The sequence below is a fragment of the Leopardus geoffroyi genome, chromosome A3 (assembly GCF_018350155.1).
Source record: "Leopardus geoffroyi isolate Oge1 chromosome A3, O.geoffroyi_Oge1_pat1.0, whole genome shotgun sequence".
Taxonomy (NCBI): domain Eukaryota; kingdom Metazoa; phylum Chordata; class Mammalia; order Carnivora; family Felidae; genus Leopardus; species Leopardus geoffroyi.
Window position 1 is genome coordinate 232,519 of NC_059336.1, and position 24,863 is coordinate 257,381.

The following is a 24,863-nucleotide window of genomic DNA, read 5'->3' on the forward strand; positions in this document are numbered from 1 at the left end:
GGGAGGCAGAACATTTCAAACCTGCAGCAGATCCAGGAAACAGACTCTGGCCCGGAGTCCACCCAATCCGCTCCATCGGATTGGAGCAGACGATCGTGGATGGCTTGGAGACCCAGACTTAGCCTCCTGCCCACGAGCCCTGGGCCCTGAGCTACAGTGGCTGGGGAGGCTCATGAGACCCTGGATCCTCTGTGTCCTAAGGCCCCCTCCCACCTGCACATGCTTATGCTGTGCGCCCCTGCACCTGTCCCTCCTCCATGGGCACACACAGGCAGGAATCTGGGTCCCTCCCGGGATCACCAGGCCCCTCCGAAGGCCAGCGGGCTCTTCCCTCCACCTCTGTTCCACTAGGGCCAAACCTCAGTGTCACCTGATCCCAGGGAGGAGGGCTGTCCCCAGTGGTGGGGGGGCAAGGGCGGCCCAGGTCACAGCCCAAGACCGTGCATGGCCCACCAGAACCAAGGGCCAGGAACAACACCATGGCAAAAAGAAACATTTAATAATTTGGGGGAAAGAGGAAGAAAGGTGTATTGCAGGCAGGGTGGGAGGCAGGGTGCACAGCCCTCTGAGGAAGTTCAGGTAGGCACAGGGCAGGTCTCCAGAAGCTATGTCTGTCGACAGAGGACGCAGGGAAGGCCATGGCCAACACTGGGCACGGCCCAAGGCTTCAGACATGTCAACGAGGGCTCAGCAGAACTGCAGCAGACGGGAGAGGCATCAACCACGCAGCCCCCGTGACCCCCGCAGGGCGAGAGTCAGGGCTGGGGTCTCCAGCCACCGCCTCTCAAGTCCCGGGAGGCTGGCTGGGCATAGCTGTCCCCCATTTCACATCACACAGATCCCACACAGGCTGGAGACACCCGCGTCCGGAGAAGGCTCACCCACCTACCTTCCAGCGGTTTCCACACTCATTACAGACGACAAAGGTGGTCATGGGCTCATCAGAGCTGCGGGTCTGCACCTGTGAGAGCCCCCCCACCCCAGGCCCAGGGGTCAGTCACTCATAGCAAGAAGCCCCAAGAAGCAAGCCTTCCATCAAGTGACAACTTGGGGAGGCTACCCATGCCCTGGGGTAGGGGCGGTATCGCAGCCCCCAGGCCCCTGTGGGTGACCTGTGCTGAGGCTGCGCCAGTAACTCCAACCCTCCAGCCACCCCAACCCTTCTCCCGTTACCAGGGACCCCTGACATGTCCCGAGGTCCACATCAGTGTCCACCTCCACGGGCCTGAGCACAGTCCTGTGGCCACCGCCAGGCAGCCTACCACACCCACTCCCTTGCCAGTGCAACGTTCCTCACGGCCCCTCCGTGCTGGCTGAGGCCAGCCCCCCCCGCCCCCGCCCAACTTTAGTGCCCAGAGCAAACCACCGCCTGAGACACTGCTTACTGGGGACCAAGGGTGCTGGCAAGGAGGAGGTCCCAAAGCTGGCTATCCCTCTCCCCGGCCCGGTCAGTACACATTCACAGCGCATGTGTCCGGACCCAAGCGCAGTCCCCGCCCCACAGAACCGGGGGCAGGTGCGGGCACCCCTCTTGCTGCCCTCAGGTCCCTGGGACCCCGGGAGGATGGCCAGCGGCAGCTCACCTGCGTGTAAGTACAGTTCTTCTTCTTGCACTTCCCACAGGTGAAGAGGTCTGTCTGCGTGCCCCCCGTGCGGGCCATCTGGTGCTCTCGGATGGCCTCCTTGGTCATCGCCTTCCGAATTTCCTTTAGCTCGTCGCTGGCCATCTCCTGGGCAAGAAGCCGTGTACGTACCCGCTGCTCACAGGGGCGGCCCCCGCACCCCTCCCGCAGGACTCACCTCTGACGTCATCACAGCGATCTGCTGGGGCGTTATGGCGCCGCACAACACGTTCCGCCGCAGGTCGGGGTTCTTAGCGTCCTTGAGGTTGGAGATGCGGCTCCGCACACGGTTTTTATACTTCATGTCCGTGTTCCCCACGTCCCGGAAGATACGTGCAGGTGTTTAAGGACCTATCCAGAGGCCAGTGCTTCTGCCTTCCACCCACCCCCTTGGGCCAGCCGAAGGAGGCCAGTGAGGGCCTCCTCGTGGGGGCCCTGTCGGGGTAGGGGCTGGGAGGGGAAGGGGAGCCCAGCAACTCAGTACCCACCCACGCCGGGCAGTGAGGGGAAGGGCTGCCGGGCGGGGCCGCCACCAGACCCCCTCCCCGCCCCGTGGCTAAGGCCCAGCTGCAGGTTCAAAGCCCCAGTGACCCCTGCCCCACCAGCAGGCAGAATCCATCCCTCAGCAGGTCTGGGGAGGGCCCTCCTGGTCAAGAGGGGTGAGCCCACCCAACTGACCGACCACCCGGTGAGGACACTGGGGTGGTGGCCCCCAGGGGAAGCAGGGCCTGGCTGGCCTCACAGCTCGACCAGAAAGCCCCAGATCCCAAACCCCTGCGCAAAGGATATATTCCTCGATCTGGGCCGACAGGCCCTCGCAGTCTGCACCGACAGCCATGTGATCATCTGCAAGAAGCAGCCCTGACTAGCCGCCCCCCTGGCTCCACCACCTCCAGCCTGCCCCGCACCTGACGCCCAGGATCCGGCTGCTCTGGTGACCCCAGAGACCCCCTGCCTCCCCCCACCCGGGGCCAGCTTCAACGGTCCCTCTAAACGCAGGCCGCTGGGGGCAGGCAGAGTCCGGGCCACCCCGGAAGTCTGGGTGCGCATTAGGAGTCAGGACCCCCAGGCAGGCTGTGCGGCGCCCGCCAGGGCACTCACGGTCCGTCTGCAGGGCGGCGGTCAACAGCTCACGGCACTTGTTGCGCACGGCATCACAGGTGACCGGCACCGGGGGAAACGTGGTGATCCTCGGGGCCGATGGCATCCTGGGCAGTTCTGGCCTCTTGCGGCTGGAGAAAGACAGGCCCGCTCGGGCCACGCATACCCCCATGACACTCCGGTCCCCACCAGGAAAGCCAGCAATACGGCCGCAATCCCCCCCATCCTGGTCGCTCTACCTTGACAGCAGCCCACGGTCCTTCCCGCCTGCAGTCCAGCCCCCCATGCCCCCATGCCCTCTGCCTAGTTGGTCAGAGGCGGTAAAGCCAACCGGGTGGGGTGTACTCTCCCAACGAGGGCACGATTGGGGCCGCATCACCTGTAACGGTCTCCACCCTCCAGGAGGCCGGACGCAGGGCCACGCTGCTCAAGACCAGCTGCCATTTCAGGGAGAGGCAGAGGGTGTTGGTGGCTGCCCGAGACCACGGATGGCCGTGCCCAGCGCAGATGCCCCTCGAGGCGCTGGGCACTCCCTACGAGCTACCTGACGACCAGGTTGCATCCACCAAGCCCTCTCTCCTCACAGCCCTACATCTTGTGAGTGACCCTGCGGCCCCCAGGTTAAGTCAGTGGGAGCAGGGGCCTCCTGGACGAATAACAACACGTGCAGGGGGAGCAGACGAACCCACGGCCCTGCAACCACGCTATAAATCCAGGGCTCAGCCCTTCCTGGCCCCCCGCCCCTTCTGCCCAGTGGGGTCAGACGCAAAGCAGCCTATTGGCCACAGCCCACCCCCAGAGGACCCCCAGTCTCCATGGCTGCCCTCTCTGGGGTGGCAGCAGCGAGACCTCAGTGCCCCCAGAACTCGCATCATGCTGCAGGCTGGGGCACCCAAGGGAAAAAGAGTCCAGAAGCAAAGTGACACCAGGCTGAGGGGGATTGGCCAGAGCGGGCCAGTGAGAACCAGACCCAGGACGTGGATGTGCAGCTGGGGCAGAGGGGTGGCACAGCACCCCCCCCCCCCCCCACACACACACACAGGCCTGTTCAGGACACGTAGGAGCTCCATGCAGCCAGGTGGACACAGCCTCACCTCTCAGACGCTTGGGGCTAGAAAGTTCCAGAGGAGCTTTGGAAGAGAAGTGTGCAGCAAGAGGCCGACCAGGCCAGGTTCCCTGGGGAAAGTCCCTTCCCTTCCAAGGAACCGAAAGGGCTGATGCCTTCGTATGGCCTCAGCAGACCCAGGGCACAGGGAAACCAGCACCTTCATCTGCCGAGCACGGGGCACCCAGGGGGCAGGAGGGTGTGCACCTGCCTTCCAGATGCACGCTACCTGGGATCCTGGGCCTCAGGGGCCTCCTTCGAGGACGATGCGGGCAGAGGTCCGCCCCTCCTCTGCTCCCTGGCTTTGGCGTCTGAAGCATCTGCAGGTGCCAGGAAAGGGGGAGGCTGGCTAGGGAGAGGCAGAGCCAGAGGGGAGTCCCAGGCCAGGGAAGGGAGCGGATCACCACGAAGACATAGCCTTAGCCAGACCACCAGCCCTAGGCCACCAACCCGAACCCCACCGGGGCCCCTAGCTGCTGAGTCTTCCACAACTGGGGCCCTCTGTTCTCCCCGCTCAGAAGGTCCCAAGACAGCCCCCACCCCCCTCTTTCCTACCCCCCTCCTCAAACAGACCACCTGTAAGGTTTCTCTGGGGTCTACCCCACTGCCCATCCAGGCAGGGAGGACTGCCATCTGCCCAAAGTGACCCTTGAGTATGGAGCCCCCCGAGTGACAGCCCCCACAGATGAAGCATGATGAGGCATGGTCATTCCTCAACTGGGCCTTGGGGGTCACAGAGAACTGCCATCCACTGAGCACGCCCCCACAAGGTTCCTGAAACCCTAGCCTGTGCTGGGGACCGGCCCACGGGATAAGGAGCAGCCCCCACACCACCAGGAGAAACACACTTGTCCAACACGTGGGCTAATGGCCACGCGGGAGTAGAAGAGACCCAGGACACAAAGCCCTATTTCGCAAGGGTTGGGATAGAGCCCAGGAGAGGCTGGGAAGGTGGGGGGTGGAGGGGGGGGCCTCAGGGTCCCAAAGTCGGCATCTCTGCAACCCCCAGTCACCCTGTGCGGAGTGGCTGTGCCCCCTCTCCTCTCTCCCTTGCCCCCTAAACCTTCTCCCCTCTTCCTCTCCCCCCACATCTCCTCCAGCTCCCTGCCCTCTAGCCGCCCTGACACCGCTCAGTGTGACCACCTGCCTGTGCCAGGCCCCTGCAGGGCCCCCCAGCCACCCTCAATGCAGTCCTGCTCCTATCTTGAACTTTCTTTTCTCCTTGCTCTACGTGGAACACCTCTCCCCCCAAGCCCCAAGCCTTCCTGGACCTGTTCTGTCACACCCCCGCTCCCAGGTGGCCCTGGCTCAGGGACAGCACTGCCAGCACCCTACACAGTGCTGACCGGCGCTTCTCAGGGTTCCCCTCGCCCCAGCTCTCAGCCTTGCTGCTGGACCCGCACCCAGGAGCTTCTTCCAGGACTTGATGAGCGACTTGGCCAGCGCGATGACCCCCTCATCAGAACTCTGCTTCCGCAGGGCGTTGACGGACATGCCGACGCGCGTAGACTGCAAGGCAAGCAGCCTGGGCTGAGCGGCAGCAGTCAGACCCTTCTCGCAGACCCTCCTAGGCTCCCACAGGGCAGGGGGCGGGGACCAGCTTGTGAGGTGGACGGCCTTTCCGAGGGCTACTGTCCCATGGGGAACCCAGGAGCCTCGGCAAGGAACAGGGTGGGTTATCTGTGGACTCCCCTTCGTCTTCCTCAGCAACAAAGGCAGGGACGGTCTCTTCCGGGACAGACGCCTGTGCCAACCAAGGCCCAGGGCACGGGCCAGGAAGCCCTGCCAGGTGCCCAGGAGCTGTCCCGGGCAGGGCCCTACCTGCAGTAGGTGCAGCGTGACGGGCATGGCCTTCAGCTCCCGCAGCAGGTCCATGGCTCCCTCCTGGAAGGAGAAGGGGACCTTCATAAATGGCTTCGAGGTCTTGGTGGGATGATCCCACCTCCTCCCACACACAAGGGTGGGGGGGGCACAAACAGTGACAACGGAGATCCACCTGTGGTCAGGTGCCCAGGGAGGGCCAGGACGAGAAGGAAAGCGTCTTTGTACACTCAATCCCAGCACTTTGGGTCACTGACCAAACCACGGCCTTGGGAAACACCGTCAAGGACCTCAGCCCCTCTCTGGCAGCAGTGCCACACCCAGGTGCCGGTGTGGGGCCCCAGGGGTACCCGCTGTCCTGTCCGGTCTCAGGACAGGTGGATTGGCAGCATACCCTGAGGTGGCCCCCCTACCTGCTCAGAGGGGGCGACCCAAGCAGGATCAGTGGCCCCTGCTGAGGCCAAACGCTCTACTCCCACACCGACACCATGTCCAGGTTCAAGTCCTGTGGCCTCGCCCTTCATCAAGCCCTCCAGGCCTTCCCTGAACCCTCAGGCCAGCCACCTTTCCACCTTGCCCCTCCCACCCCACAGCTTTTTGTTTCTTCAAAGCTCTCTCCCATGCCAATGCCATGCCCAAATGGGCCATTCTCTCCACTCGAGGCTCAGCTTAATGTTCAAGTGTGCCAAGTTGCTTGCCCCAGGACCTTTGCACCTGCTGCCCCCACTGCCATAGAAATCCCTCCCAAATATCTACAGGTTTGTACTCTCCCACCTTCAAAAGTTTGTTCAGATGACACCTTCCTGGCAAGACCTCTTCTACTTAAAACTGAAATCACAACCCATGCAACACCCCCATCCTCCTCCCCTGCTTTGCTCTCTTCCACAGATGCTTCACTTTTTAACACACCGGTGTGTTTTAATGTATGGGTCTCTCCCTTGACATGAAGGGGACAGAAGTAACCTGACCAGCCACCCAAGATTGTGAGAGCCCCATGTCCTGCAGCACAGGCCGTGGGAAGGGCTGGCCCCACTGCCAGCCGCCCCCGGCCCCCCCACCCGCCCACAATCTGGGTGGCACCTCTGTTCTGCAGCCCCCTCCCTGTCACCCCCAGCAGGCTCTGCCCCTCAGCCTGTGCAGAGTCCAGCCCTGAGGTGATCTCCTCAGGGAAGGAAGATGGTTGTCAGAGCCAAGGACACAGTGCTGCTCACTGATCTTTTTCCCTGAGACAGAGCCTTGGGCTGTGTAAGGTCAGTTTGTCGTGGGCTCCAGACCAGAGGCATAAACACAATTCCCATCATGGCTCCCAAATCCCCAAGAAGCCTCACAGGGACTAGAACCGCCGCTGGCTCTCACTGCCCATGCCACAGCACCCCCAAACCCCTTAGACTGCCTTCCCAGTCTAGAGGGTGGTCGACGCCCCCTCCTCAATCTCCCCTGGAGCTTCTATTCAAGCTGTGGCTGTGCTTCCGACCTGGATACACCCTCCTCCCAGCTCTACCTGGCCCCAACCAGCCCTCCATGGGTTCTATAACCCATCTCTGTCCCCACCTGGGGGGTGCTGTCTCCTTCCAAGAGAGGAAGCAGCTTCTTTCTCTGGTCATCTCTGGAAACAGCTAAAGATTGTTCCCACACCCTTGCTCTGTGCTGCCCACGGCCTCCCAGGGGTATGAAGACAATGTGTGTGGAGGGGGTGCTGCCTGCTGGATGAATGAATGAGTAGGAGCCAGCCACCCCTCTGGCCCCAGTGTAGACCCCTGTCCAGAACCTGGTCACCGGGGACCCAGGACGAGCCTGCTTAATCCCAAAAACCACCCGAAGCACCAGTGCAGGCAGACAGCCCTGGGGCGGCTGTGCAGGCATCTCAGGCCCGTGACTGAGCCTCCTCCACCACCTCCCTATTCTTAGTCTGCAGGGGAGGGCAGGTTGTGTTTATTCAGCCTCTCGGGAAGCCAGCCAGGACCCCTCCCAACATCCTAAAGGCAGGTGCCACCCACTAAGGATGCGTCCATGTGACGGTACACAGGTTGCCAAAATCTCAAAGCTGAAGAGGGGCTGCAGTTGGAACCCCATCTACCTGCTTCCTCTTAGGGATCATGACACAGCCTCCTACAAAGGCTCACTGACCACAGGACAACAGAGGCCAGGCAGCATAGCGAGCACAGCTGGCGGGGGCGGGGGGCTCTAGCACCAAAGCACTCCCAGGCCAGGCTCACCAGACCTCCCAAGGGTCTTAAGCAGGGGTCTCTACATATCTACCCACTCCCCAGTTGCTGCTGGCTGAGTCCTGGCTAAGGAAGGGAAAGAATTTATTAGGGAAATCTGGTTCTTGTAGGGCAGGGACAGATACAGAGGAAAAGGGGGGCCTCTCCACCAGGAAAGGCCTCTGGCCCGCTTGTGAAGGGGTATGAGGGCCACAACCCCAGGCCCAACAGAGTTAAGCGCTGTAGCTCCAGGAGAAAAGGGGGTCCAATCTCACACTCCAAACTCTTGCACACTGAGAAAGGATGTGGGAGACCTAGGGTGGGGCAGAGGGCTCTGAGTCGGGATGGGGGGGGGGGGGGGCGGGGGGAGCTGTCTGCGGAGAGTCCTGAGAGCGAGAGGGAAACTGCGAGGATGCCCAGGCTGAGAAGGAGGAAGGCAAGGGGGGGCGGGGCAGCCAATAAGAAAGGTCTGAACGGGCTGGGGACTCCGCAAGGCCTGAGGGGCGGGACCGAGGAATGCTTCCGCTGGCCGGCCCCGGTAGGGGTGGGGTGGGGGAGTCCGGAGTTAGGGGGCAAGTAAGGAGACGGGTCTCAGGTCTGCGGGATCTCAGCCTGGTAGCTGGGGTCTGAGTCCAGAGAGGGCGGCTCCAGGGACAAGGTCCAGGCCCGACTGCGGCCTCTGCCGTGGGTGCGGGAGTGAAGGGCAGGGCTGGCCCAGGGCAGGGGTCTCGGCCACCGACGGGGGTCTCCCCGCGTCCCGGGAGTCTCTGCTGGGGCGGGGTCTCGTCCTGCCCCTCGGATGGTCTCCCCGACCCTGAAGGGGGCTCGGCAGGCTCGGCAGGGGTCGGCGGGGCGGGGGTCCCGGGGTCCTGGCGGCCCGCGCCCCTCACCGCACTCTTCTTGGTCACCATCTTGTCCAGCCTCCGGGCGATCCGCGCAATCTCCTCTTCTTTGCCCATCATCGACACGGGGGCAGGGCCCCCAGCGCCCGCCGCGCCAGCCTCAGCCTCCGGGCCTAGACCCCCTGCCCCGGCCGTCGCCGCCTCCCGCACCCGTCGCAGCCGACGCAGCCCAGCCGCGGGCGGGAGACCCTCCGTTCAAACCCCCGGCCCCCGCGGCCGCCGCGCTGCGTCCTGGGACATGTAGTTCTCGCGGCCGCCCGCCTCGCGCGCGCTCGCCACGCGCTGAACCACAACTCCCAGAAACCATGCGGCTCTGCATGGCTTCCTGGGGAGTGTAGTCCTGACGCGGGCCGTCGCCGGAGGACGACGGGGCCGAAGGACTCACAATCCCACGAGCCCCCGCGCGAGGCGGTTAGCCGGCGGAGGGCGCTGCGGTAGCGCGAGGCCGGAACGTGAGTCCCGGCCCCTGCGCGACCCCGAGAAAGTCCCACCCCGGCCCTCCGCCCGGGAGCTGCCCGGGGTCCAGATACGTGGGACCCACAAAGGCACCTTGGGGTCCGTCCCCTATCTCCATCCGCTTCGAACGCTCCTCTTCCACCTTCGGCCGTCCGGGGACAGCCGGGCCCGGCGGGAGACCCCCCCCCCCCCGACCCCACCCCACCCCCAAGCCTGCGCGGACCCCCTGCGCTCTCTGGCCTGGATTCTGGCCCCTGAGCCCTGGTGCGGGGCGCCCGGAGGTGGGAGGGAGCAGTAGCCGGATGCAGGATTTGGAAGAAGCCGGGGCTGCGGTTCAGAAGGTGCCGGGGGACTTGGAGAGGCCGCTTGGGCAAGGCTCCTGCCTCAGGAGTCAGCTACCGGCTTGTGAATCCCGGGCTCTGCCCTTGAGACCAGTCGTTAACCGCTGTGCGCCTCGGTCTTCCCATCTGTGAAACGAAGATGGTAACATTGTCTGCCTCAGAGGGCTGCTCTCAGGACGATGTGAGTTGATACAAATCATGCGTTGAGAACAACAGATCAGGGGACACAGCGTGAGCAGTTCAGTGGTCACCTTTGCTGCTGGAGGTCCCTGGGAGTGGCCACACGGTACTCAAGTCGGAGGGATGGCGCTGGCCGTGAGAGGGCTGGGGAGGGGCAGAGCTCGCATCCCCTCCAGATGTCTGCCCCTTCCTCAGTGATGCAGATGCTGAGTGGTTTGCTGGACAGGGCACAGTTCTAGGGAGAGGGTAGAAGCCAGAGAACTGACGTCTGTAGCGTTGTGGGCCCCACATTCGCTAAATTTCAGGCCAAGTAATTGCGAGACCAGGTGCCTGGGTGACTCAGTCGGTTAACCTTCTGACTCTTGATTTCAGCTCAGGTCATGGTGTCCCTCTGTTGTCAGATCAAGCCCTGCGTCCGGCTCCATGGTGAGTGTGGAGCCTGCTTGGGATTCTGTCTCTCCCTCTCTCTCCGCCTCTCCCCTGCTCGTTTGCACGTGCTCTGTCTCTCTCTCTCAAAAAATGAATAAACCTTAAAAAAAATGTGACTCTAACGCGTGACCTAGGGAGCTGGTGAAGAATGAAGACCTTTGCTTCTTGTAACCCAAGGGTGGGGCCCTGAGGTCTTTGCCCTCTGTCCACAGGGGCAGAAGCACAGAACTGTGGCCAACCAGGGTGGACTCTGAACAGTGGGCACCCAGAGGCGGGCAGGGGCTCAGGAGGCCGGGGGGCTGGGTTCCAAGTGTGCAGATGGTGCAGAGGAGCCGTGACTGGGAGGTGGCTGGTGGTCTGGAGTTTGTGCCCAGCTCCGTGACCTTGTCCACGCTGCTGAGAAGAACAGAGGCAGTCACAGGACAGGGACTGTGGGGGGTTAGGGGGAGACGGGGCAGGTCTCGGAGCTGAAGAGGCGGACTTGGTGGGGTGGCAGGGAGAGCAGGACGCAGTCTCAACCTGGGGCTCAGGGACCAACACCCTGTCAGGAAGAAACCAGGTGGGAAGGAATCTTCACGTCCTTCCCGCTGACCTCTAGTGGAAGCGCATTGTCCCTTTGGTTTTGAATGAAGCGATGGCCCACATCTCACAGCAGTGCCAGGACTGGCCACAGCACAAGATGGGAGCCACTTCCCTCCACGGCCATCCTGCCGATGCCCCAGGTGGTCACCGCTGCCGGAATCTGCAGCAGTAAAGAAGCGCTTAGGTTTCTGTATCACACGTTTTAGGAAATCTTTTGGTAGCTGTGTTGCACTGTACCTGGTTTCCTTTGTAACCCTATGCATTTTACTTTCTGCTCGGGCCCCATTACATGGCACCAGAGTAAGGTCATGGACCCGAGAAGAGGCTGTCAGCTGAGAACTAGGGCCCTTCCGCTACGCAGCCACAGTGGGAATCCTGGACCTCCTGCCTTGGGCCCTTTCTCCCCCACGAGAAGCCAGGTGGTCTCCAGCAAAAGACTGGGCTGCAAGGCTGCAGTGGGGTGGCCCAGGGTGGGGCAGGTGTTGGGGAGGAGGACAGACTAGGTGGGGCCGGGTGGCAGAGAAGGCAGGGTGCTCCCAAGCTGGAGACCTGGAGGCCACAGCCCTTCCCCTGTGACAGGAGCCCTGAGCCATGGTGCAGTCCAGGGTATGGCCCCATGCTGCATGCATGAGTGCCCAGGGACCAAGTAGGGTGATCCTGCCCGGAGGCCTCTGTGGCCCTTGAGGAACGAGCAGCGGCCTCTAGGTGGCGGGAGGGAGCCACAGACCAGCAGGCCAGCCAGCTACCCACCACCCTACCCCTTCGGAGGCCAATTCTGGCCACAACTGAGAAGTGGCCAGAGTGGGGCTGTGCTTAGTGGTGGAGAGAGACCCTCACCTGTGGGGCCTGTAGGTGGATCCCACCCTCGCTAGGGCAGCACCCACCAACCCCAAAATTCTCAGTATTCCACTTCAGAAGTTCCTGGTCACGGGGCCCCTCACGAGTTCACGACCTTTGGAACCTTGCTTAGGATGATCACAGCCCACCGCAGACCCCTCGTGGACCCTCTTCAACCTTGGGAACTTACTCCCCAACAAGCCGCCTGAGCCCCTGGGGCCATCCAGCACCCTCAGAAAACTGGTCAAAGAGGGCAGCGTCACAACCACGGGGTTCTCCCGGGGGGAGTGGTATGTAAAGCTCGCTGTATCCCTACCAGGGGGGTACCCCTACTAGGGGACTCCAGGGCGGGGGCCTTCGTGGTCCCCTTCCTGGTCCAGGCCTCCTACCCTGACCCCTCTGCAAACGAAGGACTTCATTTCCCCCGTAGAGCCACACGCAACAGGGGAGACAGTTGCTCACGTGTGCACACGCTGGCCATACCTGAGGGCGCACGTGCACAGACACTCCAAACCCCCTGGGACTGTCCACGCGCTGGCTCCCAAGGACCGTCAGCTGGGAAAACCAGGCCTTCGTTCCACCCGCATCTTCAGCCCAAGACACCTAATAGCTGCTCAGTAAACACGTGTTTCGTGAAGGAAGGAAAAAACAATAACCCGCAGTGGGTGGGCAGTAGGAGACCCACACTTACCAGCCACCACCCAGCAAGGGAGCCCTAAAGGCAGGCCCCACCCCCACCAGCTCAGGGCTGGTGGGCCAGCTCAGGGCTCATGTCTCCTGCTGCTTTAGGCTGAAGGCCTGACCCACAGATCTAGAACCAGATGGGGCCCTCCCTCCAGGACTCCCAGCATCTCCTGCTAAGATGGGCTGAAGCAGGGGAGGGGGTGTGGGGGCAGAGAGTTGAGAGCTGAGCCAAGGCAGGTCCGGGCTGGGCTGGGTTAGGAGACCATGAGCCGTGAAAACGTAGACGTGTGGGTGGAGGTCCAGCAGCTCCCGATCGGAGGTCAGAGGTGAAGGGGAACCAGCAAGAAGCAGAGAGGAGCCCCCAAGGGATGGAAGGCAGCGTGCACTCCTTCCCAGACCCACCCTGCCTGTCTTACTCCAGAAGGCCCTCCCGGACCCTCCGCAGGCCGCCTGGAAGTGATGGTACCCAAGACGGCGCCATGGGGCAGCCCCCAGAGAAGACAGATGCACGGGCCCGCCCTCAGGAGCCCTCCTCTGTGTGGGGCCCGGCCCTACCCTGGGGGCTCGGGGGGAGGCACAGCCCTGACAGGGACCTGGGGACACCCCAGCGACACCCCCAGGGTCCACCACACATAGGCTGGACCACACCTTTGGCCCAGAGGCCTGCCCCTCCCCCATCCTCAGTCCGGAAACATCGGAAGCTCAGGCCATTTATTTTTCTATTCGTGTCCCCCGCCCCCTGCTCGCCCAAAGCCGGCCATGACCCAAGCAGGTCGCATCCGTGCTTCCTTTCTGGCTGAGGCAGGGGCCTCAGTGGGAAGGCCCAACCAACTGAACTCACATCAAGCCCCACCTCTTGCTTCCCATGGCCACGGGGTGTGGGGGCATCTTGCAGCCCCAGAAGCCCCCACACGTTGTCCACTACCCTTAGGCAGCTCTCCCCGGGCCTAGGTGACCAGCTGTTTCTACATCCACCAGACCCCCAGGCCGCCAGGGCGGCCACCACGGTGTCACTGCGGGGCCGTGACCCCAGCCAACCCCAGCAGGGCTTCCCTCAGTTCCTGGCCTCTGAGGTCGGGCAGGGCAGTGACCAGAGACTCATGCCCAGCAAGAGGCCTCATCCCGTGCACCAGCAGATATCTCGGCTCTGCCGCTGCAGCAGCCCTCTCTCTGGACCTCAGTCTCCCGGTCTGCAGAATGGGAAGAGCTGCCCACCCAGGGTAGCATCTATAGGAAAGTCCCCAGTCCAGCCCATAACCTTGGCCCAGGCCCAGCTCCCTCCCCCAGAGGCAGCACTTGGGGGAGGCAGAAGGCATCCCCCAGAGGCCACATGCAGTCCTGGCGGCCTGCTCCAGGCTCTAACAATGTGCTTCCCCCCACACAATTCCCAGAAACGCAGCCTCCCTGCCCTGCCAGCCAGCCTGGCGGCCACTCCACCCTCCCCATCCCCAGGGGCCCCAGGCGGGGGGTGGGGGGTGGGGGTGTCGGGGGTGGTCACGGGCCATGGGCGAAAGGAGGCAGTCTCACTCCCAGGGCACCAAACCCGGGGGGCCCCAAGGTAGCTTCTCCCAGGGGTCCAGGCACACCAATCCTGCCCTCCTGGAGGGGGACCAAGGAAACTCCCCAGGGAGGCACTTTTCAGCTGAGGAGCGAGGCCTGCTTCAGGAGCCGCCCCCCTCCCCTTCTCTCCCGATGCTAAGTCCATCCTTCCTGAGCCGCACATCTCCACACAGCAGCTGAGCTGAGGCTGTGAGAACTAAGTCACATCACACCCCTCCTCTGCTCAAAACCCTCCTAAAGTGACCAACTCTCCTTCAGAGGAAAAAGAGAGAGAGACCCTCCCAGGCCCCACACAGCAACCTGTCCCCTCCCTTCTGCACTCCCCACTTATCCTACATACCGGCACACCTCTGTGACCCAGGGCCTTTGCACGTGCTGCTCATGCTGTGTAAAACACTCTTCTCTGTGCATCCCCTCATCTCTTTCACATGTTTCCTTCTGGGGTTGGCTCAAAAGTGACCTCATGGAACAACAGGTCGCAAGCCCCCCCGACACAGCCCCTCCTTCCTCTTCCACATCTGCCAGCACCCTTCTCGCACATCACAGCCTGGCACCCCATATTCTAACCTGCTCGTGGATTTGTTGACGGTCTGTCCCTCTCTGTCGGAACAGGAAACCGCACCCCCAGCCCTGGGCAAGGACCTGGGTCTGTTTCGTCCACTGCCAGACCCCCATCTCATAGAACAGAGCTGGGTTCGTAGCAGGCACATAGCAACAAACGAATGAATGCATGAATGAATGATCCTTGCCCTTGAGTGAGGGCCACTTGTCAAAGCCACTTGTCAGCAAAGCTGGGGCGGCAGCAGCAAAGACGTATAGCTGCAGGGCCCTCGGGGGGCTCTGCGCCTTCTCTCCGCCATTCCCAGGACAGCTGAGGACTGTCACCAGACCCTGGCAGGAGAGAGGCCCAGCCATCCGAGGGCAGAGAGGTCAGGGTGGGCACTGCCCAGGATACCCGCAGCCCCCCTCCCCACGCGGGACACACAGACAGCAACCCCCTCTGCTTCTCCAAGAGCCCCTGGGGGGCCGGGGGGGTGCAGGGCACAAGTCCTATAGGGCTAGGACACCAGCAGACCCAGGCCCAGGCCACGCTGATGTGAATAAAGACAGCCATGCCAGCAGCTGCCCTGTGCCCTCACTGGGGGGCACTGGGGGCACAGTGGGACAGAAGCTCCAGGCCTGGCCCGCCGGACGACCGGACAGACAGAGTGTCTGGCGCCTGCTCAGGCAGCCTGGCCCTCGGCTCCCTCCTCACAGCTGTGGCCTTCCTTCCTGAGCTGGCGTTTCCTGGCTCCTCCCTGCTGTTGCCACGGAAACCTAGAGCCCGGTTCCCATGGAGCCCCTGCTGAGCCTGAGTGGGGCCCACACAGCTCGCAGAAACCCCCAGGACACACATGGCCACACAACGCCCCCCCCCCCCAGGGCTCACACAGCCCAACACCCCAACTCGGCGCAACACCCCAGCCTGGGCACCTTGACCGTCTACGGAAGTCACTCCTCCCACGTGGGACCCAAGGCTCATCTGTCGCCCTCCAGACACCCACAAGGCCCTGTGCCTCTCAACCCAGAGAAGCGCCCCCCCCCCACCTGCTCAGCCCTGCCAGCCCCCCCCCCCTCCCCAGCACTCAGGGGCAGACCCTCCCCAAGCACCTGAAGGGCCCACAGTGACACCATCACGTCCACCCCCTCTGCTCATCCAAAAGGCTCGAGACCCTCAGCCGGTCCGACACCCCCCAGAGCACGCTGCCACCCTCGTTCCCACAACACCCAGCCCAGCCTGTGGAGTCAGGTCCACACGACTGCGGCCAACTGTGACGCCAAAGCCGACACTCTCGAGGGCTGCTGCCTATGAGCCTGAGCACCCAGACCTGCTTCCTCACCCCCACCCCCACCTTCTCCCAGGGGCAAGGCCCAAAGTTCAGAACCCCCGTGGCTCTGTGCACAGCAGGCCCAGCATCCCAGGGCCGAGAGCAAGAAGGCACGGGGCGGGGCAAGCCAGCTGTCCTCAGCCATGAGCTCCCATGTCCACCTGAACCAGGCCTGTCGCTGGGCGAGGGATCCCCGTGCACATGCACGTGCCCGCTTGGTACTAGGCCATCGGGCAGCCTCCTCAGAAGCCCTGAGCCCTGCACCAAGGTTGAGGCTGATCCTGCGCCTTGCCTCCCCCACCCCCCGCCCCCGCCCCAGCCCCTGGAGCGGCCTCAAGGAGGACGGGGACGAGGGCCGGGCCCAGAGCCCTGGTCTCAACGACCACAGGGTGGGATCTGAAGCGAGCGGCCTGGCTGTAAAGCCAAGGTCTCAGAAGACAAGAGAGTCCCTTCTACCTGGACCTGTGTCTAACAGGGACCCCCACCCCCACCCTCCAGGAGAAGGAGGGTCCGGCCCCAAGGGACTGGGTAATTGGTCCCAGCCTCCCTGCTCCTGCAGCAGCCAGGGCTGGGTGGGTGGGAGCCTGTGAGGTCTGTGCCCCGGGCAGCGCCTGGGAGGTCTGCCACTCCCAGAGCCCAGCCAACCCCCCACCCAGCACGGAGGGGGACTGCCCAGCATTCTCTGGTCCTGGCTGAGAGAGGAAGTGGGTGGAGGGCGGGGAGGGCAGTGTCCACTCGGCCCTCGGGCCAGCCCCACGCTTGCAGGGAAAGCTTGCCCCTCTACTCCCCCTTTCTGTCTGGGGAGCTGGGGGCTGCAGACAAGGCCCCCACAAGGGTGAGCAGAAGCCAAGCTGGGCCAGGTCAGACAGAGATGGGTTCTGGAGGCAGAGGAATGCCCCGGACTCACGACTCACCCCCACCTCGGACAGAGCTGGGGCCACTCCGGAGAAGTCTTGGGGACCCCTCCCTTGGTAGGTGTTGAGGGTGAGGCCTTCACTGAGCAGGACCCCTATTCCACACCCGGTGGGACCCCATCTCACGGCAGGGTCCAGCCTCTGTCTGGCTCCTAAGGCCTTGGGCAGACTCCAACACTAGAGCCAACCTCACTCCCCACTCAGGCAGACAGACACACAGACCTTCACCACCACGCAGACACAGAGACCACACACAAACACACAAGCACGCACAGCTGATGCCCCTCCCCCCAGAACAGCTGACCACACCCACACCAGCCCTTGTACAGCGCTGGGGGAGTCCCCCAGCCCTGTTCCTCCGAGGTCAGGGCCACCCCGACTGCAGTCCCCACCCCCACCTCCGCCCCTGTCTTCGTCCGGACCGTGGGCCAGAGCCACGGTCCTCACCCCTGCCAGACAGCACACACAGGAGGGTAGCCTGACCCCAAAGAGGTAGGGGGCACCCTGAGAGGCTCTCCTCCTGCCCCACCCAGCCCCGGCCCACAGGACACGACAGCTGGCACCCCCTGAGCAGCACAAGGTGCTACTCGGCCAAGAGGGAGGGTCCTCGGCTGGCGCCAGATGAGGCGGCAGCCCTGGGGGATGCGGGGCACTGCCTTGGCGAGGTAGCGCTCGCTGGGCGCTGCAACCGCTGTTGGGTAACCGCTTCTGGAGCAGCTCCATCAAACCTGGGCTTTCGGGAGCTGCAGAGGGCCAGGCAGGGCCCGGGGTGGGGGTGGGGGGACTGAAAATCCATCCCGATGTGGGGGGAGGCCGCAGTGGAGGACCCAGTGGGCCTCCTCCCGGAGCCCCGGTGGCCGTCATCCCAGAGAGCTGCTGCCCGCGCCAAGCCAGGCCCTGGGAAGCCCGGACCACACCCAGCAGGGCAAAGGTAGTCTCTGCCGGGTGCCGGCTCCCGGGACCCATCCTTCCACCCACAGTCTTCCTCGCGCATCGCCGCTCCCGTCAGGATGCCCAGTCCACCCTCTTACACTGGCCGGACGGGAGCTGGCCCTGCCGGGAGAGGCCTGTGGGCCTGTGGGCTCCCAGGCTGGGGAGGCCTGTGGGGCCACCCCAGGACCCCATGTTCTTTCCTGCTAACCTTCCTCCTCGACCCAGAGAACCCACTTCTGGCGCCTTGACTGCTCCCAGTACACGCCAGCACAGGCTCCACGTTGCGGATTAAGCTCTGGGGCCCGGGGCATCCGGAAAACAGTCTGGGACGCACGACGCTCCAGTCCTCCGGCCAGCGGACAAGACCCTACACGACAGAACCCGATGAGGGGACAGGACGGACATCCGACAGCCCTCGGGCTGAGGGACCCCTGTCGGGCTGTGGGCCTTTCCCACGGGGGGGAAAGCTCAGGAGCAGGCAATGGGGGGAGCCATCCCACTCACAAGCACTGCCTACGTGCCCTAGCCCAGGGTCGCTGACACCCGTGGCCCTGAGCCACGGAGCTGCCAGCACCTGGGGCAGAGGCTCCGCGACACGGGAAGGAGGGCTGCCGAGCTCCCAGGCTGCAAACAGTCGTGCAGGAGCGAAAACTCAGATCCCACCCCAGAGCTGGAAAGCACACTTCCTCCCACCCCCAAGAGAACGCCCCTCAGCAGCAGGGTAGGGAAACAGCCCTCAGGGAGACCCCTCCGACTCCTCAGCTTCTGGAGCCCAAGCCCCTCCTGGACTGCCAGGAAGCTCCTCTGGAAACGCTCGCAGGCCTGGCGGCCCAGGGGAGGGGCTCCCCCGCTCCCCCCCACCTGCCCCAGCCCTGGATCCAGCTTCACTCTAAGGTGGCAGCGGTGGCCCCAGCCGGGCAGGGCAACCAGTTACCACTGGTCCCACCCCCTGACCCCAACGGGTCCCGGAGGGGAGGAGGAGCAAGGAACAAGGCTGCGGGCTCAGCGCCTTCCCCGGAGGCTCCTCTGCCCTCTGGGCTCCCTCCCACTGCGGGAAGCGTCCGGGGCGCCTACTGCTGAGGTTTGACCTGTTGGCAGTGGGTTTGGGAGTGATGGAGGGGGCACGAAGACCGACTCTTTTAACTCCATGGACAGGCAGGAGGAGCTCGAAGCCCCCAGTCGTGAAGACTCCACACGTACGGGAGGGGTGGCGGCCACGATACCCCGGGGTTATCCGGAACACGCTCTCCCGAGACACAGGGCGCTTTTCCCAAAGTGCCCGGTACTTTTGAGCTAGACCCCAGGAAGCGTTCTTGGGACGCTTCCCAGGAACGTGGGGTTAAAATATGACCCACTCACGGGGGGGAGTGGGGGTGGGCAGCCAGCCTCCCCCCGTTGCCGTCCGGGGGTCTGACTCCGTGGGTGGGGACGGCACCTCGTCTCTGAAAGTCTGACAGTCCCCGCGAGGACGCCCCCTTCCAAGCTCCAGCCCACATCGGCGGCCCGTTCCCACTGTGTGTGTGTGTGTCGGGAGGGGGGCGGGTGGCGGTCCCTCCTTCAGAGAGGGTGCGGGGGCAGCCGCGCGAAGGAGGCTGCGGTGGAATCCGGAGGGCCGGAGAAGAAAGGGAGCCCCCGGGGAGGGGGCGGCCCCAGCCCGCCCCGCCCCGCCCCGCCGCCTATTGGCCCCGCGCCGCTATATCTGGGCGCCCACCCGGCCCGAGGCCACCGCCGTCTCCACCGCCGTCCGCCCTGCCCTCCGCGCCCGGCTCCCGAAGTGCCCGCTCTCCCACCCTCCGCGCTCCCGCGCTCCGTTCCGCCCAGGCCGCGCCCAGCTGGAATGCAGAGATCGCCGCCCGGCTACGGCGCACAGGACGACCCGCCAGCCCGCCGCGACTGTGCATGGGCCCCGGGACCCGGGGCCGCCGCTGAGCCGCGCGGCCTCCCCGCCGCCCCCGCCGCCCTCGCCGCGCCCGCCGCTCCCGCCTCGCCGCCCAGCCCGCAGCGCAGCCCGACGCGAAGCCCCGAGCCGGGGCGCTATGGCCTCAGCCCGGCCGGCCGCGGGGAGCGCCAGGCTGCCGACGAGTCGCGCATCCGGCGGCCCATGAACGCCTTCATGGTGTGGGCGAAGGACGAGCGCAAGCGGCTGGCGCAGCAGAACCCGGACCTCCACAACGCGGTGCTCAGCAAGATGCTGGGTGAGGGGCGCGGGCGGGCGGGGAAGGGCGCGGGGCGGGGGTGGGGGGTGGGGGGTGGGGGGAGGGACCCGGGGCCGGGCCGGGCGGGGGCCGGGCGGGGCCCGCTGACCCGCACCCACGGTCCGCAGGCAAGGCGTGGAAGGAGCTGAGCGCGGCGGAGAAGCGGCCCTTCGTGGAGGAGGCGGAGCGGCTGCGCGTGCAGCACCTGCGGGACCACCCCAACTACAAGTATCGGCCGCGCCGCAAGAAGCAGGCGCGCAAGGCCCGGCGGCTGGAGCCCGGCCTCCTGCTCCCGGGCCTGGCGCCCCCCGCCCCGCCGCCGCCGCCGCCGCCGCCGCCGCCGCCGCCCCCCGAGCCCTTCTCCGCGGCGCCCGGCGCGGCCCGCGCCTTCCGCGAGCTGCCCCCGCTGGGCGCCGAGTTCGACGGCCTGGGGCTGCCCACGCCCGAGCGCTCGCCGCTGGACGGCCTGGAGCCCGGCGAGGCCGCCTTCTTCCCGCCGCCCGCGGCGCCCGAGGACTGCGCGCTCCGAGCCTTCCGCGCGCCCTACGCGCCCGCCGAGCTGCCCCGGGACCCCGGCGGCGGCTACGGGGCGCCCGCGGCCGAGGCGCTCAGGACCGCGCCCGCTCCCGCCGCGCCGCTCGCCGGCCTCTACTACGGCGCCCTGGCCGCGCCCGCAGCCGGCCCGTTCCCCGGCCCGCTGTCGCCGCCCCCCGAGGGCCCCCCGCCCGAGGGCGCCGAGACGCTGGGGCCCAGCGCCGACCTGTGGGCCGACGTGGACCTCACCGAGTTCGACCAGTACCTCAACTGCGGCCGGACTCGGCCCGACGCCGCCGGGCTCCCGTACCACGTGGCGCTGGCCAAGCTGGGCCCGCGCGCCATGTCCTGCCCCGAGGAGAGCAGCCTGATCGCCGCGCTGTCCGACGCCAGCAGCGCCGTCTACTACAGCGCCTGCATCTCGGGTTGAGCGGCCGCCGCCGCCGCCGCGCGTGCCCGCCCGGCATCTCTCCAGGGCGCGCGCGTTTCGGCTACTCCCGGGCGCCCTGCGGGGGTGCCTCCCACGTGCCCTGGGGCCTTTCCCGGAATCCCAGGCCTGGGACCTGTTGGCTGGCCCTGCTAGGGTTAACTCTTTGAAGCGTCTAATGCTTTCCTTGCAGTGTATTTTCTAGAATCAGGCTGTATTTTTCGCTTTGCCTTTTTTATACACGTAATACAACATATTTAATTTTTAATTAAACTTTTAAACTTTTTCTTCCAAGGGGTTTCACTGACCAAAAGCACCAATGTAGCAATATGAGGAATACCAGTATTTGTTTGCTTTAAAGGAGGCGCAGGATCTGCACCCCCCCCACCCCACCCCACCCCACCCCGGGCCAGGCGAGGCCACAATAAAGTGACTCGCTCTTTCCTCTGCACACCCGAGTCTGTGGTTGTTGGGGGAAGGGGGAATGGACCCTGGCCGTGCCGTTCCCCAGAGCCTCCTGGGAGACTGCCACCCAGCTTGGCCCCCAAAACACCCACCTCTCCATCCTTCCAGGATGCGCGACAGAGTTGGTGGGAGGCATGAGGTGCAGGCACTCCCCACCCCCCCCTTCCATTCCCCTCCTCTCCCAACCCCCCTTTTTAATTCGAGCGTAATAGGGGTTGGCGATGCCCCCACACCTCCACCTGTGTTTCATTATCCTCAGCTCTTTTAAAACTTTCTTCAACATAAATAAATTAAGTTAAATTAAAAATAAATACATCAATACAACTTCCTTCACACCTGGGGACTACTTCTCAGGACTGTGCTCCTCTCCAAAGGAGGCTGGCAGGGTGGACACCTATATGCCCACCCCCCCACCCCCGCCGCCGGGCCCTGTCATTCTTAAACCAGTGTCCCCGGAGTGGGCAGCCCCACGTCACACCCATGCTGCTTCCCGGTGACAGGTCAACGACCCGAGCAGGGAGGCTCAGGCCCCGATTCTGGAGCTCTCAGCCAGCCCTTCTCCCCACCCAACAGAACTGGGCCTCCTCTTTCCACACTTCCTGGTCTCCTAGCCCCTTTCTCTGCCCCCCTCCCTGGCGAGCTGACGTGCAAAAGTCAGTCCTAGCTCAGTCTCCCATGCATCTGGGAGCACGGGCGTCTGTGAGTCAAGTGGGTTCTGTACGATGCTGAGTGCAGCTGAGCCCGGCTCTCACCGCACACGTGTGAGCCAGTGTGTGCAAGCATGTGTGTGTACGTGAGGCTCTGAGCAGGGGTGCGACGCTGTGACACTGGGACCATCCGTGCTCACTGTGTCTGTGTGCACACGGTGCCATAACCCTGGGGCTGCATGTGCATGTGTCAGTGTGTAAACCTAGGTGTCCACACACACGGGGCTGCTGCCTGAGTGTGTGTGGGGAGGCAAACGGGCGGTGGGGCTGTTTCTGTAGGTGTCCTGCTTCTCAGAGGCAGACCGACACCACCCCTATATTAAGTGGCACGGGCTACACTCTTCACCTGGGTCCCCTATCCCTGCCTCGTCAGCAACAAGGCTCAAAAAAACTGAGACAGAGACAGACAAGCTGAACAGGACAGGATTTGGACCCAGAGGTGGAGAGAGACACACGCTGGGTGGGTAGAGGGGCAGAAATAGCCCACAGGACAACAAGGACACCCTCTGCCCCCTCCAAGTGGACACGGGCATGCTGCACGGCAGGGATGCTGAGGCACAAAGGGAAAAGGGTGGTCCGGTTCAGCCACGTTTGTGACGGGTTTGGAGTGGGACTGCTCAGAGGCCCCAGTGCTGAGTCCCAGACTCATGCCTGGAGAGGGGCACGTGACCCAAGAGTGTACCTCATCAGCCGTCGTGGTCCTCCAACTCCTGATCTGCTCTGGGCCTGCCCCCTGGTGGGGGGTCAGGTTGCCCGCCCCCTCGAGCCCTGGGTCAGCCGGACCAAAGCGTGCCCCACTGCGGGGACCCAGAGCAGCCAGAGTCCAGGAGCCTCTACCCCAGGCGCGGACCCTCCTGTCCCCTCACTCCACCCACTGGCCAGGGCAGGTAGGAGGAGGCAGGTAGGAGGGAGGGAGGCCAGGGCAGGTGGGAGCCACCGTGAACAGCCCCACTAAGGGCCTCCCTGCCCGGGCTGAGGCACTGTCCATGGTCCCACCTGGGCCCCCGCCCCAGAGACACCCGGGGACACACAGAAGAAGATGCCAGACAAGCGGACACAGCCGGTTGTGTCTCTCTTTCCTGCTTTCTGGCACAGGCCGGGGCGATATTCTCCCACCCTCCGTTCTGGGCTCCTCACCCCACCCCCATGCCACCCAGAGGGCCCCTTGAGGTCAGTAGGATGGGGAGCCACAAGGGTGCTTCTGGGGGGCAGCACACACCATTGCCCCGGTAGGGAAAAGCAGAGCAGCTGGACCCCTAGAAGCCCCTCCCACGGTGGCAAGGCAGGAGGCCGGGGGGGGGGGGGCCCAATTTGGAGCCAGTCCCCAGCGCCAGGGGCTGGGGGACTCCAGGAGCAGGATCTGAACGAGGACATGAGAGGGCCTCCCACAGAGCGCAGCTGTTTCCAATAGCAGCTCCTCAGCTATTGCCCTCAGTGGTGGGCCAGCGCAGGAGGGTGGCGAGGGGTCTCTTCAAAGGACCCTCTGCCCAGGGCCCTGCCTGGGGAGCTATCCAAGGGGACTGGCTCTGCCCTGCCTGGACAGAACAGCTGTCCCAGGCAGAACCACAGCCTGTCCCCCCCCTCCCTGGCCTGGGCGGCTCCAGCCCTGGGTCAGGTTTCCCACCGTTCCCCCTCCTGGCTCCACCTACCTGCTTCCCCGAGGGTCAGAAAAGGGAAGTCCCCACCCCCAGCTCCCGCTGAGTCAGGCTGGCCAGGAACAGACCCTGGTGGCCTAGCTCCTGGCGGGAAGTTCTAGCAGCCCTGCCTGGCACAAGCCACAGCTCCCACGCCCAGGACTCAGCTGGGCCCTGGAGGGACCTGGGCCGGGGTGTTGAACCTTCCCCAGCAAGCAGCCCAGGGGAGGAGGGTCAGGGAGGGTGGGGCTGGGGGCAGGTTAGGGGCACCCTCTCCCTCTCAGGTCATCCCCTGGACACCTTTGGGAACACAACACACACACACACACACACACACACACACACACACACACACAACTAGACAACTAGTCACATAGCCTACCAAGAGATACATCGGGGCCAAGGCTCTGCTCACTCATATGCCCGATCCCAACGAGGCCATGCTGGGCAGGCAAGGATGGACCTAAGTCACCCTCCACTCGGCCAGACAAACGCTCTCAACGACCCAAGGGTGTCAGCCCACATTCTACCCAAGCTGCATAGGTTTTCTGGCAGCTAAGTCAGTGGTTTTAGTACAGTCCCAGGACTGGGCGGCCACCATGCCTCTCATTTCAGTGTCTTCCCACCTCTTCAAAAAGAAACCCTCACTTGTTAGCAGTGACTCCCCAGCCCCCAGGGAAACATCACCTACTTTCCGTGTCTGTGGGTCTGCCTGTTCTGGACATTTCACATAAATGGGATCGCACCAGAAGTGGGTTTGAGGCCGGCTTTGTTCACTGAGCATCAGCTTTCCTGGGTTCTTCCGTGTTGTAGCGTGTGAACTTCATTCCTTTGTAAGGCGGAGTACCATTCCACCGTCTGACCGGACCACGTTTTATCTGTTCACCCACCGGTGGACGCTTAGATTGTTTCCACCCACTGCGATAGCGAATAATGCCGCAGTGAACGTTGGTGTACCACGGTTTTGCGTGGCGTGCATTTTCATTAAAATTACACAGATTTGTATCTCTAATGACCGAGCAAGTAGGTTCAGCATGTTAGAGCCACGTATCCCAAGGCTCAGCCTTCCACCCAGCCACCCCCACTCCTGCCCCAGGCTGCGGAGGGGCCCCAGGGACCAGGTGTGTGGGAACTCCTGGCCCCGGACCTGGAGAGACGGAGAGACGGGGGTGTGAACGCCGAGGCTCCTCCTCCTCTCGGGCTCCCTCCTCACCTCCAGCCTCGCACGGAAGCCAGGCAGGGTGCAACGGGGCGGGCTCAGCATCGTAGGGGCTCCCCGTCCACCACCATGTTTCCTGCGACCCCACGACCCCACTTGGCCCCCACGACCCAGTCCTGTCTCCGCGATCCTGCCTCGTGCCC

At 64.2% G+C, this 24,863-nt stretch overlaps 2 protein-coding genes across 3 annotated transcripts; one reads left to right on the forward strand and one right to left on the reverse strand.

Moving 5' to 3' along the window:
- Positions 1-480: 480 nt before the first annotated feature.
- On the reverse strand, positions 481-8,947 carry TCEA2 (transcription elongation factor A2). 2 transcript variants are annotated; one of them, XM_045443851.1, is made up of 10 exons: positions 8,744-8,947; positions 5,650-5,712; positions 5,232-5,337; positions 4,058-4,148; positions 2,724-2,854; positions 2,412-2,468; positions 1,801-1,955; positions 1,584-1,730; positions 890-961; positions 481-696 (listed from the first exon to the last, which is right to left on the reverse strand). In XM_045443851.1, exons 1-10 carry the CDS (start codon positions 8,813-8,815, stop codon positions 688-690), a joined length of 903 nt encoding a protein of 300 aa, XP_045299807.1. In that variant the 5' UTR covers positions 8,816-8,947; the 3' UTR covers positions 481-687. The 2 variants fall into 2 exon arrangements, with proteins under 2 accessions (XP_045299807.1, XP_045299808.1); XM_045443852.1 differs by having other exon boundaries at positions 1,584-1,727; positions 8,744-8,943.
- A 10,104-nt stretch (positions 8,948-19,051) lies between these two features.
- SOX18 (SRY-box transcription factor 18) lies at positions 19,052-20,981 on the forward strand. Its single transcript, XM_045443858.1, has 2 exons — positions 19,052-19,734; positions 19,863-20,981. Exons 1-2 carry the CDS (start codon positions 19,377-19,379, stop codon positions 20,696-20,698), a joined length of 1,194 nt encoding a protein of 397 aa, XP_045299814.1. The 5' UTR covers positions 19,052-19,376; the 3' UTR covers positions 20,699-20,981.
- Positions 20,982-24,863: the final 3,882 nt, after the last annotated feature.